This window comes from Budorcas taxicolor, chromosome 5 (assembly GCF_023091745.1).
Source record: "Budorcas taxicolor isolate Tak-1 chromosome 5, Takin1.1, whole genome shotgun sequence".
Lineage (NCBI taxonomy): Eukaryota > Metazoa > Chordata > Mammalia > Artiodactyla > Bovidae > Budorcas > Budorcas taxicolor.
The window spans coordinates 138,812,222-138,830,843 of record NC_068914.1 but is presented as its reverse complement, the minus strand read 5'-3'; the positions used below and the strand labels follow the sequence as shown (position 1 = coordinate 138,830,843).

Sequence of the window (18,622 nt, the reverse complement as noted above, 5' to 3'; positions counted from 1 at the left end):
AGAACAAAATCTCTTGAACTTTGAGATAGTACATATTCATTTCTCCTCTTTCCCAGGTGGAAGTTCCCTGGAGCAGCTATTGAGATCAGGCTGCAGAGGAGAAGGTAATTATTGCACTGAGAGTGTATGTGATTCACGGAAGCAAGCCTACATCCCAGACAGGGAAGCCGAGGCTATTGGAGATTGCATCTAAGTCTTCTGCTTTACTGAGGTCTCAGAGAAGCAGAAGCTTCAGGACACTTGTGGTCACTGCTCCAGGTGTGGCTGGACTTAGTTTTTCCTGAGTCCTTAGCTCTTACCAAGCTTTAAAAATGGGTGCTCTCACTGTCTGTCGTGTTCAGCTGCAAATATTCCAGGGTGCCCTTCTTGTAGCTGGCCACCCGGGTTGGTTTTCGGTTCCTTATCCCCAAGGCCTGTCTTTTCTGTAAAGAGCTGGCGATCATGTCGGCGAACTCAGCTTGCAAGCGCTGTTGATTCTCCCTGGAGAGACAAGAGTATGGAGGGAAAAGGGAACTTCTCATCCATTCAAACAGACTAGCCCTCAGCTCCAGAACCGCCTGTTTCATTCACTGATTCCTTGTTGAATGCCTACTCTGTGCTGCATGCAGGAAGTCCAGAGAACACAGAACGACCCTTGGCTTCAACCAATGAGCCTAAAGAACTGTCACCCTTGCTCTGTGTAGTTGTAGGGAAAGCAGAATATATTTCAAGCAGGAAATTACATTTCGATTTCAAAGTAAGACAACACAATGTGGAATTCAGAGGTGAGGTTAGGTTTACACATACCACTGGAGCAAGAGGAAGAGAAGCCAAGAGGGTGCTAAGCCCTAGTGTGTGTGCTACGTAGCTTGTTGTGTCCGACTCTTTGCGACCCCATGGACTATAGCCTGCCAGGGTCCTCTGTCCCTGGAATTCTCCAGGCAAGAATACTGGAGTGGATTGCCATTCTCTTCTCCAAGAGAGCTTTCCGACCCAGGGATCAAACCTGGGTCTCCTGCATTGCAGGCAGATTCTTTACCGTCTGAGCCACCAGTCACCACAAAACTCTGAAAACGTGTTGGTCCCACACTTTCCTAGGAATGTGGGTCTTGTCTGGGGAGGGCTCTGAATGAGTGGAGGGTTTTAAGAGATCAGAATGGACCTGGGGTGCTCTTAGTAAGGGGCCAGGTCCCCCCATGCCATACACATGGTCTGCATTGTTTTGGCATCTCTATGGTGTTGCCATCTGTCTGGGTCCTGCATCCAGGCGTCTGCACGACAGGGTTTCTCTACCACAGCAAAAGCTGTTCCAATAGCCACGTGACTCACTGCAGTGGCCCAAATGCAACTGGAAGACCATTTGAGTCACCTTTAGGGAAACTGAAACCGGTTAATTAGACCTGCAGCCTGTTTTCCTCATCTCAGGGAGAACACACACTCCATGTGAAGACCCCAAACCACAGTCCTGGAGCTGGGGAGTTCCTGTTCCATCAGGTGACTCAGCAGAGAGCTGTACGCAGGGGTGGAAATGCACTGGTCTCCTGTCCCTAGTGTGCTCTACTCTTGACCACATGTGCAGGGGGTGAGCCCTAAACTGTCCTCTGGTCTCCTGAGCAAGCCTGAAACACTCCAGCAGCCAGAGAAGGGGGGTTTCCAAGCCTTTTCAATGTGTGTCATCTCTCATCTTGGATTCAATGCCTCATTGCCACTGGCAAAGCACTCGCCAACAGTTCAACTGCCTGCACACAGTACAAGATACAAAGCCAAGACCTCGACTTCCCGGCTCCTCCCCGCCCAGCCAGCAGCTTACGCGGTTGGAGGGGTCGGCAGGTTGTACTCCTGGTCCTTCACCCCGGTCAGCCAGTAGGTGGTCTCAGTTCCTCTCCCCTAGAGAGACAAGAAAGGTGTGGACCATGGAGGCCAACAAGGCAGTCGGCTGTAACCCACCGTTCTGACGAGCATCAGCTTCCAAGAGACATTTCCCCTCTGAGTTTGTCATCACAGCCTATATTTCAATACAGCACCTGTTCCTGGTATGATTTGTGTTATCTCCAGACCAATCTTTATTTCTAAGCACCTTTAAAAAAGTATCTCTCATCCACCAGGCATGTTTTTTTTTTTTTCCAAACTAGAATTTTCTTTTATTCCCCAAAAGACATTTCCAAATATCACCTTAGCAACAGCACAAAAACTCTAAATGAAGAAGGAAGAAAATTCATCTATGATCCTGCTACTCCAATGAATCCAACTGGTTTCTGTCGTCCACATTTGATTCTGGCTGTTTTTGCCACAAAACTTTTGCCACAGTTTCCCCACCTGAAGTGTGTAAATTACAAACACACGTGCCTCATGATAAACACGCACTAACTGACATTTGCTGGGTACATCTGCAGGTTGTAAAGTAAATGGAAGCAACAGGAAATTGTTTTTGGCTGGAGGTTGTGTTTGAAAAGTAGACTGGATAGTTATATTTTAAAAAACCACTCATTCAAAAAAAAAAAACTAGTGATTTGGGGCTGTGTTTGGACTGTAATATTTGAGCTTCCCAAGTGTTGCCAATGGTAAAGAATCTGCTTGCCAGTGCAGGACATGCAAGAAACCTGGGCTCAATCCCCGGAAGCAGGAAACGGCAACCCACTCCAGTATGCTTCCCTAAAAGATCCCACGGACAGAGGAACCTGGCGGGTTACAGTCATGGCGTCGCAGAGTCAGACACCACTGAGCGCATACGCCTAACCACTTGCACTGTAATAATCCACACACCACTTCCATTTTGGGGGGAACACTGCAGAGAACATGTTTACAGAGAATTAAAATAGCCAGTGTGGTGTTCGGACACAACTACCTAAAGGAGGCTCTTCCAAGTTGCCGTCAGTGTAGGGGCCGATGCTGCTACGGCTGGTGGAGGCAGATGTTCGGAGCCGATCACTGGCTTCAGATCAGTTGTGAGTCTGGTCAACCTTCAACAGACAGCCTGTGGGCCACCTGGTGGCTCTGAAAGGCGGTTGCTCTAAATGTGTGGGACAGCAAGGCGTGTCTAGAACAGGGATTCCCACTCTTCTCTATGCCTCACAGTCACTTGATTAAAATACAGATCTCTGATCTATACCCAAAGAGAGTTGGACGCAGCAGGTCTGGTGGGGCGTCCGTGTTTAATTGCTAAGTCATGTCTGACTCTTTGTGATCCCGTGAACTGTAGCCCACCAAGCTCCTCTGTCCATGGGATTCTCCAGGCAAGAATACTGGAGTGGGTTGCCATGCTCTCCTCCAGGGGATCTTCCCAACCCAGGAATTGAACCCACGTGTCTTATGTCCCGTGCATTGGCAGGCAGGTTCTTTACCACTAGCGCCACCCGGTGGCGCTATTAGGTATATATCTCGATGGGTTCCTTACCTTTAAGTAGGTTTCTCCTCTTACTTCATAGAGGAACTGGCACTCTGTCCTCTTCAGGATGGCTATGGTGGAGCCGCTGACATGGATTCTCAAGGCTGGAAATGCAAAATAGATCAATGAAAACCGCGTCCATTTTGAATGCTATCATAGGGCCCCGTTTGTTTCCCGTTGAGCCAGAATATTTACTATGAGTGCTGTTGATGGCTTAGATATTGTCATTAAACAAAAAACAAAACAAAACACTTTAGAATAGCATCAGTGCGATGAGAACTATTATCAGACACGGGGAGAGGGTCTGGTGCTGGTTTTCAGGGTCCTGAGTGAGGAGGCTCTCTAGATTAAGCCCTGGAGCTTCTCATTACAGCACAGAGAGGGGAGCCCCTGGGCCTGGGTTTGGATTTTACTTTGTGGTGCTGAGCTAAAAAGCTGAAATTTGGTTTGGGGTCTCCATGTAAATGGCAACCCACTCCAGTATTCTTGCCTGGAGAATTCCACGGACCGAGGAGCCTGGTGGGCTATAGTCCGTGGGCTTGCAAAGAGTTGGACATGACTAAGCAGCTAACACTTTCTCTTTTACATGGATCTAAGAGTATTACATGGATCTAAGGACTTCCCGGGTGGCTCAGACGGTAAAGCATCTGTCTACAATGCAGGAGACCCAGGTTTGATCCCTGGGTTGGGAAGATCCCTTGGAGAAGGAAATGGCAATCCACTCCAGTACTATTGCCTGGAAAATCCCATGGACAGAGGAGCCTGGTAGGCTACAGTCCATGGGGTCGCAAAGAGTCGGACACGACTGAGCGACTTCACGTTCACGTTCAAAAGTATTCCAGGTACGGCGTGCCTGAATGCACTGCAAATGAACCCAGGCTAATAAGAATAGTCAAACTGAGCCATAAAGGAAGAAAAAAATTATGATTAGTAAGCGGCAATATGTAGCAAGGACTGGACTGACCCAGGCTCACAGTCAGTCACCGTGAAGAGTCATTCTTCACTTCACTGGCCGTATTATGCATTTTCACCCTACAGTTCCCCTTGGTTGGGAGACAGAATCTTTGTCCTCTAAGAAAAGTCCTCTCCGTTCTTACGGAGGCCAGTGGATTCCATCCGAGAGGCTGTGTTGACTGTATCTCCGAACAGGCAATAACGAGGCATCTTGATCCCCACGACTCCAGCGGCACAGGGACCTGTGAGGGAAAGAAGGCAAGCAGGTGGAGGCCACGGAAGTCACAGAGTGGTGTTCAGGTGGGTGAGCCTCTTCTCAAGATCACAACGCTCAATGCCTCATTAGACGGGAGAAGTGGTTTAAGGGGTAAATTGTGAGCTGTGACCTTGGTTCCAAATGAATGCATTGGTTAGGGGATAGCATCATTATCCAAATCACGCTTTCAGGAAGTGTTTTGCTCTAGCATAGAAAAGCACATTTTCGAGAAACAAGAAGACATTTTGAGATCAGCATGCAAAAGTGGAAAATGCTCCTTAGTATATTACACAGAAGGCTCTCAAGAAGGACGGAGACCATCTCACCACCTTCTCGCTGTGCCAGCCACACAGCCCAGAGCTCTGAATCACTGGTGAGGCTCAATGGCCCGTCTGTTTTATTTTTGGGCTTCCTTGGTAGCTCAGCTGATAAAGAATCCGCCTGCAATGCAGGAGACCCCCAGTTCGATTTCTGGGTCGAGAAGAACCCCTGAAGAAGGGATAGGCTACCTTCTCCAGTATTCGTGGGCTTCCCTGGTGGCTCAGACGGTAAAGAATCTGCCTGCAATGTGGGAGACCTGGGTTCAACCCTGGGTTGGGACGATCCCCTGGAGGAAGGTATGGCAACCCCTCCAGTATTCTTGCCTGGAGAATCCCCATGGACAGAGGACTCTGGCAAACCGCAGTCCATGAGGTTGCAAAGAGTCCCACATGACTGAGTGACTAAGCATGGCACGGCACAGCATTTTAGGGATTGGTGGCCTGATGATGGAAGACCCAGATGACAAGGACTTGGAATCTTCCCTGCACTTTTCATGTACCACGTGAATGCAGCAGGAAGGGGGAGCCTACGACACAAGGATACCCCAAAAGGCAGAACAAAAGTCAAGGCCAGATGATGCACAGGGGCATATCAGATAGGCAAGGAGGGCTGCTCAAGCAAGTATTTGTGTGGAAAGACTGAATGCAAGGAGTTAAAATTTGTAGAAGTTAAAGATTAACTCAGAAACTGCAAAACCAGGTTTTGGATAGAGGCAACTATTCATTTTCTGGTTTGTTTATCAGGTTTTGATCTATATGAGTTTCTTTATAGATTTGTCCTTTGAACACTGTGTTTACAGACACTGAAAAAAACAGAACATTAAGTTGTGCATTGCTTATGTACACTTGAAAAAAACATACTAAGCACTGAATCTTCCCTGTTAGACTCAATGCCAAAATACAAAACAAAAACAAACAGTAGCAGCAGCAGCTACTTGATTAGATCTCTGAGGAAGCTAGAATACGACAGATAAACTTATCTATGAAACACATTCACAGACATAGAGAAAAGACTTGTGGTTATCAACAGGCAGGGGAGGGATGGATCAGGAGTTTGAGATTAGCAGATGCAAGCTATATTATATATACGTATAACCAAATCACTTTGCTGTACACCAGAAACTAACACAATATCGTAAGTCAGCTATACTCCAATTTTAAAAAAAAGGTCTCTAAAACTTCTCAATCACATCAGAAAGATAATAAAATCCACTTAAGATACTGTAATATTTTACTGAAAAAAAAATTTACAGAAGTCAGAGATGGGGAGAGGGAGGGAATGCGGAAGAGATAAATAGTAAACGTGCTGTGCTGCGCTTAGTCGGTCATTCGTGTCTAACTCTTTGCTACCACATAGAGTGTAGCCTGCCAGGCTCCTCTGTCCATGGGGATTCTCCAGGCAAGCATACTGGAGTGGGTTGCCATGCCCTCCTCCAGGGGATCTTCCCAACTCAGGGATGGAAGCACTGCACTGCATTGCAGGCGGATTCTTTACCATCTGAGCCACCAGGGAATAGGGTGACTTAAACAGGAGGTCTGGAGCTTGTTATTTTAGTTGGTGGTTGGTGTTTATCATTCCTTGAGTGCTGTCGTGACTGCTGTTTCCTAGAACTCTCCAGACACTTATTATAGGTCTAATTATGTCAGGATATGTAACTGGACCTCGTATTTGGCAGGCAGATTCAGGAGTAAGCCTCATGTGAAAACTGATCTCCTCCGAGGATCCTTCAACCTTTCTAATTTAGTTGGTGTGCAGAGGTACACACGGTTCCCGACCGCTACAGTGCTCAGCTGCCTACCGGAGTGAATTCCGATGCGAATCCATATCGGGAGGCCAGGAAGATGCTCCAGCTCAAAGGTCCCCACGAAGCTGAGGAGGTCCAAGGCCATCTTGGCAATGTCTATGGCATGCCGGTTGCCATTTCTCTTAGGCAAACCACTGGCCACCATGTAGGCATCACCAATGGTTTCCACCTGTGGAAGCAGCTTCTCATCAGTGAATCGGTCCCTTCTAAAGGCACCAGAAAGTAAGCAGAAGCAGTTTATTGCACATCAAATTCAGAAATGTTCGAGACCTCATATGAGCATAGCCCTGTACACTTATTCCGGGACTAGTAGTTCAAGACTAGTATTATGCTAATTTCTTCAGGGTTTTTATAGCTTAGTTAGGATGTGGTGTGTGCATGCTCAGCCATGTCCAACTCTCTGTGGCCCCATGGACTGTAGCCTGCCGGGCTGTGTGGTTGAAATTTTCCATGAAATTTTCCAAGCAAGAATACTGGAGCAGGTTGTCATTTCCTTCTCTAGAGGATCTTCGCGACCCAGGGATCAAACCCGCGTCACCGCGTCTCCTGCATTGGCAGGCAGATTCTTTACCACTTCGCCACCTAGAACGCCATAGCCTACTTAAAAAGTTGATAAAACTATAAAGGATTTTAATTGAATTAAGTACTTTATAATAATGCAAGTCATGCAGATGTGGTGACAGTTCTATAGTGCTGAAACAATCTGAATGGCTTTATGTAATTTTAGGAAACCATCTCTAATTATCAGAAAAGTCATGTTTAGCGCTTTACTTTTCAAAAACTATTTGATAAAAAGATAATTGTAGGTTCCTCTAAGACATAAAAGGGCTTCCCTGGTGGCTCAGGTGGTAAAAAATCTGCCTGCAAGGCCGAAGACCTGGGTTCGACCCCTGGGTTGGGAAGATCTCCTGGAGAAGGGCATGGCAAGCCACTCCAGTATTCTTGCCTGGAGAGTCCCATGGACAGAGGAGCCTGGGAGACTACAGTCCACAGGGTGGCAAAGAGTGGGATACGACTGAGTGACTTTCATTTTCAGTTCACTAAAGACATAATACACATTCTTGTACTGGATGCTTCCGAACACTTTTCTTGTAATAGGAAGTAGACTTCTATTAACATTATTCTTTGATATTCTCCCTTTTAATTTCATTTTCATAATCATATGCATGGTTCATATGTGTTCGTTAGTTAATTTCTTCTTTCTGAATATCTCTAAAATGCATAATCACTATTCAACTGGCACTCCTGTTAGTAAGACTTTCTGATCTACACAGGGTGAGAATTTCAACTTCTGACCACTCTTATTCTTCCACTTCACTTGGAGCTCAGACTCAACCACTAATTTACTAACTCTTAAATGACAAAGGCAAAGACCTGAGTAAAGTCAGCTCTCTGAATCTATAGGTTCCACACTGTGGATTCAATGAATCATGATTCAAAAATATTTAAACAAAACTGTAGAAAGTTCCAAAAAGTAAAACTTGAATTTGCCACAACTCCAGCAACTATTTTACATAGCATTTACACTGTATTAGATATTATAAGTAATCTAGAAATGATTTAAGTTAAGAGTACATGGGTATGTAGGTTGTATGCAAATACTATGTTATTTTACGCCAGGGCCTTGAGCACCTGGGGATTTGGGGATCCGTGACAATCCTGGAAGCATCCTGGGGCAGAGGTGCTAGGGGTAGCAAAGGAAAACTGTAGTAACAAGAACAGCCAATTCTGGCTCTGCTGACCTGGGGCCAAACCATCATTCAGCCTGTTAGGTGGAGCGGTTACCTTGTACACGTCGTGGTGGTCCAGAATGTGGTCAAAGTTCTTATAGATGTCATTGAGCATGTCCACCACTTCCATGGGGGTACTGTACTTGCAGATGGTGGTGAACCCTACAATGTCACTGAAGTAGACTGTGACTTCCTCGTACAGCTCAGGCTCCACGAAGCCTTTCTCCTTCAGAGACTTGACCACCAGCCTAGATGAGGAAGGAAAGAACAGGGCCTTCAATTTCAGTAAATTCCTTCTTCCTCTACGGAAATCTTTGAGACAGTACTAACTGTTCACCAGGAATTCTAGAACTGAGGATTTCCAGTGAGTAGTGTGGTGAGGAACCAAAGACAGTTTGCAAATACCAAGTCTAGGAACATATTATACACACAGAGCACATGTATGTGGCCTCAGACGAATAGGAGGTTCAGTAGTAATTTAATACCTGATTATAACTCTAATAAATGTGAGTCGTGTCCAACTGTATGTGACCTCATGGACTGCAGCCTGCCAGGCTCCTCTGTCCATGGAGTTTTCCAGGCAAGAATACTGGAGTGGGTAGCTATTTCCTCCTCCAGGGGATCTTCCCCACCCAGGGATTGAATCCGGTCTCCCACATTGCAGGTGGATTCTTTACCATCTGAGCTACCAGGGAAGCCTTCCTCCACTAAAGATGGCTCCTATTTTATTTTTAATTAATTTTTACTGGAGCACAGTGGCTTTATTAGTAAATATAATGTGTTAGCTTCTACTGTATAGCAAAATTAATCAGCTGTACATACACATATATCCCCTCCACTCTGGACTTTCTTCCAGTTTAGGCCACCACAGAGCAGTGAGTAGAGCCCCCTGTGCTATTCAGTCGATTCTCATGCGTTACCTGTTTTACGTGTGTGTGTACGTGTTAGTCGTTAAGTTGTGTCTGACTCTTCTGTGACACAGTGGACTGCAGCCCAACAAACTCTTCTGTCCATGGCATTTCCCAGGGAGGAATGCTGGAGTCAGTAGCAATTCCCTTCCCTAGGGCATCTTCCCAATGCAGGGATCAAACCTGGGTCTCCTGCATTGCAGGCAGATTCTTTACCATCTGAATCACCAGGGAAGCCCCAGCATCGATATCACACATAGTATCAACGGTGCGAATCTGCCAATCTCAATCTCCCTATTTCTCCCACCCACCCCTTTCCCGCTCGGTGTCCATACATTTGTTTTCTACATCTTTGTCTCTGTTTCTGCTTTGCAAATAAGCTCATCCATACCATTTCTTGTAATATGGCCTCTACTATGAGGCTGAAAGAAGATGGCAAAGAGATTAATGCTTTAATTATCATTTTTATATGAAGGAGAGACAGTGACTGGCCTAAGGTCTCAGACTCAGTAACAGTGGCCAACAGGTGTTGGAAAATGCTGCTGCTGCTGCTGCTAAGTCGCTTCAGTTGTATCCGACTCTGTGCGACCCCATGGACGGCAGCCCACCAGGCTGCCCCGTCCCTGGGATTCTCCAGGCAAGAACACTGGAGTGGGTTGCCACTTCCTTCTCCAGTGTTGGAACCTAGGTCGCTCTAACTCTGCCATCCATGCTCCTTCCATGGCACTGGAAAACAATCTCTTTCTTTTAGCAATTTAGACAGTGCAAACCGGGACAAAGCTTAGCAAGAACATGCATCTTTAAACACAATGATCTGATGAAGAAAATGCAAGAGGCAACAATCCTATATAAATGTAGAGAAGGGACTTCCCTTGTGGTCCATGACTAAGACTCTGCACTCCCAATGCAGGGGACCCAGGTTTGATTCCTGCTCTGGGAACTAGATGCCACATGCCCTAACTAAAATTTCACATGCTGCCAATAAAGATCCTGTGTGCCGCAACTAAGATCCAGCATAGCCAAACTAATACATAAAAATAAATAGAGTAAGAAAAGTACAGAGAAAACCAACACTAGACAAATATGCTTTGGCTTTCCACCTTAAGGGCTGAGGCACAACTCTGGAGTCCTGTACAGTCACATCCGTGGAAGGACTTCCTTACCTTGGGAGCAACATGAAATTAAGTTGGTCAGCCCTGTCCCTCTCTGCCTTGTACAGCTGTGTCCTTTCCTCCACCAGATGTTCCAGGTTCCGGGAATACAGCTGTAGACGTCGGATCAAGGTATCCATGTAACTTTCATTTTTTTGGTCATGGAAAAGGCTATAGGTAGAGACAGATAAAGAGCTCTCCATATTATTAAGAGAACATAAATAAGCATTAAAGCAATAGGCAGATATTATGAACAGGTAATTAAAGAAAGAATAAAAATGGCCAACAAATATGGCAAAAAATTTAATCTCGGGAAGGATCAAAGAAATAGAAGAGACATTAGAAAAAAAAAGAAAAACAAATGTTAGCACAATGGCAATCAATGTAAGTAAGATGGAGGAAAAATATACATTATAGTTTTCCTAGAGGGAAATACAGTAAAATGTGTCATAAATCTTAAGAATGCTTATGTCAACCAGCCTCTCAATTCTACTTAGAATTATCCGAAGGAAACTATCATGAATGTGCTGAAAGTGAACTATAAAGAAAGTAGCAGTTATTCCTCACTAACAATCATTTAAAAGTTACCCTAAATGTGTAATAAAAAGTAATTAAATTATTATGAAATGACAGATTATCAAATACAAATTAAAATTGCAAAGTACACAGAAAGAAACTTCTTTTACATTACTTAAGTGAAAAAAGCCAGTTTATGTAACAGCAAACATTATCATCTCATTTTTAATTTTTGAAAACTGGTCATTACCTGTTGAAAAATAGGTGATTTTTTTTCTTTCTTGTTTGCTTCATATTTTTAAAAGTTTGAATAAGGAACAACTTTCAATAAAAGGAAATATAAGAAAAGAACCTCATACGGCAGAAAGCATCACAACATTATAGAGCAATTTTCCTTCAATTAAAAAATAAATTTAAAAAAAAGGAAAGAACCAAGTAAAGCAAACCTGAGCCTTATATTACCCCTCAGAATAGAGAGTCAGGGACCTAAAGCGAAAGCCCTAAGTCTATTTTGTTAGATTGAGATGACTTAGATGAGATGCCAGCTCTTCGTGACCCCGTGACCCACCTGGGTGCAGACCCCAGTCGGAAATTATAGCTGTTGTGAGAACTGGAGACAATGTTCATGACACAACCCAAGGGATGAATAAATTCTACTGTTTCATCATCATAACAATAATTAAACTTGTCATTTCTGTGCTCCAAAAGACAGACTATGTTGTAATCCCCTTGGTACGGGGTGGGATGTTTGTTAAAAATTTAATACGTTTCTTACTATGTTAAAAAAAAAAAAAAAGAAAAAAAACCCCAAACAGAAAATTAACATGTGGACTTCACTTGTAGCTCAGTCGGTAAAGAATCAACCTGCAATGCAGGACACCCAAGTTTGATTCCTGGGTCAGGAAGATCCCCTGGAGAAGAAAACGGCAACCCACTCCGGTATTCTTGCCTGGAGAATCCCATGAACCTACAGTCCATGGGGCTGCAGGAACTGGACACAGCTGAGTGACTAAAGCACCACCACCACCACAGTATTATTAACTAATGTATAGATTTTGTTCAAATTTCACAAAATTTTATGCTAGTATCCATTATTTGTTTTTATATCTTATTCAAGATTTCACATTGTATTTAGCTGCACTGAGCAGCTTCAGCTGCATGCAACAAATTCTGGTAAATTCTCTCTTGTTTTTATTCTAAGCATTCTCTAATTTTCCTTGTTATACCTTCTTAGATACACCTATCATTTAAAAGTGGACATTTAATTTCCAAGTACATGTGGTTTTTAAAATATCTTTGATTTTAATTTCTCATTTAAATGCTTTCTTCTCTGCAATCACCATGTTTTTTCATTTTTCTGACTTTATTGAGGCTTTCAAGGGCTAGGTCTCTCTTGGTAAATGCCACATTTGGACTTGAAAATATGTGGGTATCTTCAAGTATCTTTTGATATTGATTTCTAACATAATCTCACAGTGATAAGAAAACATACTTTGTATGATTTCCATACCTTTAAATCATGAAAGGAGAAGGCAATAGCTACCCACTCCAGTACTCTTGCCTGGAGAGTCCCATGGACAGAGGAGCCTGGTAGGCTACAGTCCATGGGGTCTCAAAGAGTTGGTCACGACTGAGCGACTTCACTTTCACTTTTCACTTTCATGCATTGGAGAAGGAAGTGGCAACCCACTCCAGTATTCTTGCCTGGAGAATCCTAGGAACAGAGGAGCCTGGTGGGCTGCCATCTATGGGGTCGCACAGAGTCAGACACGACTGAAGCGACTTAGCAGCAGCAGCAGACCATGCAATGTTTGCACCTTATTTCATGTCCCTGGATATGTTTCAGAGACTCCTAGTTTATAGTTGATGGGAACCTGAATAGAATTTGTATACTACTGTTGTATGAAAATTGTATAAATCTTAATTATATTGAATTGGTTCATGGTGCTTTTCAGGTCTACTATATCCTTCTACTTTTCTCTATATTCATTCTATTAACTTTTGAGAGTTTGACATTGAAACTCCAACTAAAAATCTTAATTTATCTTAAATTATAAGATACTTAAAAATAATTGTACTATAAAATAATTAAAAAATACTTGTACTATAAAGTACTTAAAAAACAATTGTACTATATAGTGGAACTATATGTAACTTTGTTCTGTATTTTCCAAGTCTCCTGTAAATGTGTTATCATACTTTCATAATTTAAAAATTAAAAAAGAAAGAGAAAAAAAATCGTACATTTCTGAATTCTATCACAGATCTGTTACAACTGGAAACTGCTAGGTTTGGGAAGAAGAGAAGTTTTTAACAAGGTCCCCAGGAGATTCTCACCAGAAACCATAAAGAAATCTAGCTGGATAGAAAGAATGAGGGAGCAGGTGGAAAGGATGAAGATGGATAATCTGATTTCATGATGAATTGATTCAATTAAAACAGTTTCCTCAACCTTGGCTGTGTATTTTAATCACCTGAGGAGCTTATTTAAACTCCTGATGATACCCTGCACCCAGATCAATTACATCAGACTCTCTCGGGTAGGACTCCGGCATCAGTAGTTTGCAAATATCCCCAGGTGATTTCAATGTGCAGCCAAGTAGAGAACCACCACATTAAAGGCTAAATACCAGGGGTCTAGTTCTATCTTCATGAGCTCACATTTCATCTGTCACACATACAGTTTCATCTGCTCTTAGTAATAGATCTGGGAAGGAATGAAAAAGGGCAAGATTGAAATCATTTATTATTTCCTGCTCTTTCCCCACATTGGGTGGTTCAGATCAAGCAATCAATGGCCACACTTTCATTGTCTTCACTCTGCCCCAGAGGTCCCCAACATTTTTGGCGCCAGGGACTGGTTTCATGGAAAACAACTTTTCCATGGACTGGGCAGCGGTGGGGGTGGGGGAGGGTATGGTTTCGAAATGATTCAACGACGTTACATTTACTGTGCGCTACGTTTCTATTTTGTGGCAATCTCAGGATACTCTGCCCTGACTTTAGGGTTAGGGTTCACGCTTCTATGAGAATTGAATGCTGCTGCTGATTTGAAAGGAGGCAGAACTTGGGTGGTAACGTGAGCAAGGAGAAACGGCTGTAAATATAGATGAGGCTTTGCTAGCTGCCCCCCAACCCCGCCTCACCTCCTGCTGTGTGGCCCGGTGTATGGGGGGTTTGGGACCACTACTCCATCGCATCTCAGTCTTGGGCTTTATTTAGCTTCACTAAGTGTCTGAGCCTCTGACTTAACGAAACTACATAAAGAGCTAGAAGAAACTGCAGGAATCATCTACAGAAAATTCATTCCAATTTTACGAGCAACAGAATTGGTAACCATAACTAGCTATTATCAGATCCTAGCCTAGAAACTGGATCTCCTAGGGCTATTTTTCTCACTGCATTGTACCTATCTCCAAACACAGGAAATCTAAAATTCAGTCTTACTGGACAACTGTATGTTACTTTTCTCTTCATCCTGAATTATACTCTGATTCAGCCAAAGTTCCTGATCTTACAATTTTTAAAACTCTAAGGAACTTGCTGATGTTAAGAATTATCCAGGGGTTTTAAGATCCTCAGGATTCTACTAGACTTCTAAATCCTAATTACCTGCAGAAGGGTAAGGGAACTCTATTTTTTTAACAGATATAATCATGATCAGTCAGAATCTATTTTCTAATCAGGCTCGTTTTGCCCTTGAACATAGTACTTAGCTTTTCAAGTGATTATTTCTCGAGAAAATGGTCTGTTCATCTCCATATCATTTTAATTTTTTGGAGACAGGTATTACAATCTGTGATATTTCATTAGAAAAGGCATTCTCATACTTAGCTACCACTGAATGTCAACTATTAGAAAAAACTGAAGCTAATGGGGAAAAGTAAAAATGTCCGCCATACCCAAATATCTTGGCCAGGGTATTCTCAATTTTCTTGAAATCTGGCCTTTTTTCTGGATCTTCCTCCCAGCAGTTTTTGACAAGTAGATAGACCTGGAAGAAAGAAGAGGGCGAACTGAAGTAACTCAGAAATAAGACAAATGCCATATGGTATCACTTATATGTGAAGTCTAAAATATGGCACAAATGAACCTCTCTACGGAAGAGAAACAGACTCACAGGCTTAGAGAACACAGCTGTGGTTGTCAGAGGAGCAGGGAGACGGAAGGGCTGGGAGTGTGGGGTTGGTAGATGCAAACTACTACCTTTAAAATAGATAAAAACAAGGTCTTACTATAGATAGCACAGGGAACTATAGCCAATCCCCTTGGGATAAACTATAATGGAAAAGAATATGAAAAAGAATGTATAAATGAGTCACTTTGCTGTACAGCAGAGATTGGCACAAGATTGCAAATCAGCTGTACTTCAAATAAATAAATAAGAGGTGGATTAGCTTAGAGGGTGATATCCTACTCTGTTCCGTGATGTAAGCAACTGAAGCAGGGAATATTTTTAAAACATCTCAATTCTCACAACGAGTATGAAATGGCCCAGTTCCCTGTGGTCATCACTGCCTGCACTACTTTGCCTCACCCTTCCTTTTGATCCTAGGCTAAGGAAAAACGGCAATATTGATTTGGACCAGGTGGGATGGGAGAGACAGAACGCCTTACGGACATTTGCTGGGTTTGTGCTGGGGAGGGGGATAAATAACTGGGCTTGGTGAGTACCAGGCAACTCTAAAATGAGAGTGAAGCTCTATGACATTAGTTTTCAGCTGTGCCTGACCATGGGATTGTCTGGGGAGCATTCACAAAATTTCTTAGGACTTCAGGAGCTTCTGAATTAATTGGTTTGTGAAGGGACCTTGTTAGGGTTCTCAGATATAGCAAATACAAATACAGGACACCCAGTTAAACTTGAATTTCAGATTAAGAAATTAATAATTTCCTTAGCACAAATATGTCCCAGGTATGACATGGGCAGAGGACATTAATGTATGTACGTTTGTAAGTTTCCCAGCTGCAGTGAAGAGAAACGAGGCAGGGGGTGGGGGTGGGGGTGGGGGAGGCGGGGAGGGGAGGTGGGAGGATGGGAGGGATGGGAAGGTGTGTTGGGGGGGTGGGTACAGAGGGAGAGGGAGAGGACAGGAAGCCCATGGAGCCATCATCTCATTTGATTCCGCTTGTTTGCAGCTTTTGTGGGACCAAAAAGCATGCTGAAGACCATCTGCTTTGAATTAAGTTTGCTCTTCACTCTCAACACAAACAGGATCACAAATGGTACTACTTACAGTCCCTGTCTGCATTCGTTTGCTTTAACGAAGAGTCCCTGGGGAGGGAGAGGACCACGGTATAGAACTGTAGTTGCCCGTATTCACCACTAGGTGGTACCCCTGCCCGGGAAAACGATCCGCTGGCTGACTGCCTTAGAGGAAGGGACAGAAGCGTCAAGTGAGCTGATGCAGCGCGCATGCGTGCCCAGTCCGACTCTGCAATCCCATGGACCGTAGCCCACCAGGCTCCTCGGTCAACAGCACATGCTCTTCAGGCCAAGTTTGGGAGTTTCAGACCTGTATTCTATTGGAACCAGCTACTAGAAGACAATTCCTCATTTCCTATTCCAGAACCACCCAGCCGCACAAGTCAGTGGACAAGGAGGCGGCTTTGGTGAAAGCTGTTTTAAACAGGAGGATATACTCAGACTAGAAAGGAGGGTTTGGGAGGAGAGATGCTGATGTGTGAAGAGAAATTCCAGGATCCAGAAAAGCAGCAGGAAGGGAAGGGATGAGGGGAAGGCAAAATAGGAGTGGATGTAGCTCAGAACACCTTAGGGTGCAACCTGCCTTTCCTGTTGAAAAACAGAAAGAAATAAAAAAAGGCCCATTCATGCTCGGTAGAGTCTGACCATAAACCTCATCTAGCAGGTCACTTGCAAACTGAAGCAAAATGTTTTTATCTTTATCCTGCAAGGAACAAAAGTTTAACAAAATTTTCTTCAACAGCCATATTTTTTTTTTTACATTTACTTACCATATGTTGGATTATAGCCACTCAGATAAAATTCTAAAGAAAAAATTAGGATTTTTTTTCTCCACAGTCCTTAAAGGCCTTTGTGAGGGATTATAAAACAATTAAGCAAATACAGAGCGTCTCCATTTTCTTCAGAGGACAGATAGAGTGAATGCACATTTCTTTATTGTTTCTAGATATTGGCATATTGATTTTATAGTCAGGAGGCAGTTTTATAAGCCTAACAACTGTATCACACTGACATCTGCTCTTCTAGCTCCTAAATACTGAGAACGTGATGTGTGCTGGAGCAGCTCTTTTGTGAGTTGGGGGGATGACAGGCTGATAATGGCTCCCAAGGATGTGTCCCAACCCCTGGAACCAGTGAATGCTACCTTACTTGGAAAAAGGGTCTTTGCAGGTGTGATTAAGGAGCTCGCAGTGGGAAGATAATTCTGAATTATCCTTTTTCAAAAAGGTTTTTTAAAAACCCAATTTTATTTTATTTTTTAAAACTTTTTGGCTCCATGGTATGTGGTTATCTTAGTTCCCTGAGAAGGGACTGAACCAGGCCTCCTGCATTGGAAATACGTAGTCTTAAACAGTGAACCACCAGGGAAGTCCCTGGACTGAAACTTCAGTACTTTGGCCACCCGATGTGAAGAGCCAGCTCATCGGAAAAGACCCTGATTCTGGGAAAGAGTGAGGACAAAAGAAGAGCGTGGCAGAGGATGAGATGGTTAGATCGTATCACTGACTCAATGGGCATGAATGAGTTTCAGCAAACTTCAGGAGACAGCAGTGAAGGACAGGGAAGCCTGGCGTTCTGCAGTCCATGGGGTCGCAAAGAACTGGACATGACTCAGCAACTAAGTAACAGCAACAGTCACATGTATCCTCATACAGGAGAGAAATAGGAGATTAGACAGAAATGGAGAATGTGGCCTGGAGGCAGAGATTAGAGTCTTGTGGCCACAAGCCAAGGCATGTCAAAAGCCACCAGAAGCTCCTGGGAGAAGTGAGGAATGGATTCTCCCGTAGAGCCTCTGGAGGAGGCACGGCCTCTGACAACTCATTTCAGACTTCTGGCCTCCAGAACTGTAAGTAAGTGGATACATTTCCTTGGTGTTCATCCACCAAGTCTGTGCTCCTTTGCTGCTGCAACCCCAAGGAAACTCATGTGGGAGACATACTCACTTCCAGCTCTTTTTCCTCTGCTGTTTCCAGGAACAGATCGGGGCGGAAGGGTTTCACTCCGTTGGAATTCTCCACTCTGAAAATCTTCTCTGATGGGATGAGAACCATTCGAATTACAAGAAAGAATGCAGTGTGAAGAAATTTTAGCAGCAGCCTCCAGACTCTGAATGGGTTCCTGGACCTGGATGGGGAGCCGGTGGGAATGTGGCAAAGCCTAGGCTAGCACTCAACAAACAGATGTGAATGAATGGATGGGCCACCAGGGCAAGGGGGCTTAGGCCCTCTTACACCCAGGGAGTACTTCAGTTAAAGCTACAAGCCCTTTAAAACTTAACTCAAAGAGCACTGTCTAAGGGAGATTTCTTCTGACCGAGATGCTAGCCTGTCCTCCCTACACCCTTCAGCTACCTTCATCCTCCATACTGGTAAGAGCTGGTGCACAGGAAGCACTCAGTGAATCGAGAAT

At 43.9% G+C, this 18,622-nt stretch overlaps 1 protein-coding gene across 1 annotated transcript in view; it reads right to left on the bottom strand.

Moving 5' to 3' along the window:
• Nucleotides 1–305: 305 nt before the first annotated feature.
• Nucleotides 306–18,622, bottom strand: part of GUCY2C (guanylate cyclase 2C) — a 65,974-nt gene continuing 47,657 nt past the window's right edge. The window contains exons 19-27 of the mRNA XM_052640866.1: nucleotides 18,157–18,245; nucleotides 14,907–14,998; nucleotides 10,501–10,659; nucleotides 8,485–8,677; nucleotides 6,694–6,868; nucleotides 4,462–4,560; nucleotides 3,374–3,468; nucleotides 1,790–1,866; nucleotides 306–480 (exon numbers count right to left, since the gene is read on the bottom strand). Coding sequence (XP_052496826.1) covers nucleotides 306–480; nucleotides 1,790–1,866; nucleotides 3,374–3,468; nucleotides 4,462–4,560; nucleotides 6,694–6,868; nucleotides 8,485–8,677; nucleotides 10,501–10,659; nucleotides 14,907–14,998; nucleotides 18,157–18,245 — 1,154 coding nt within the window. The remainder of the gene's footprint in view (nucleotides 481–1,789; nucleotides 1,867–3,373; nucleotides 3,469–4,461; nucleotides 4,561–6,693; nucleotides 6,869–8,484; nucleotides 8,678–10,500; nucleotides 10,660–14,906; nucleotides 14,999–18,156; nucleotides 18,246–18,622) is intronic.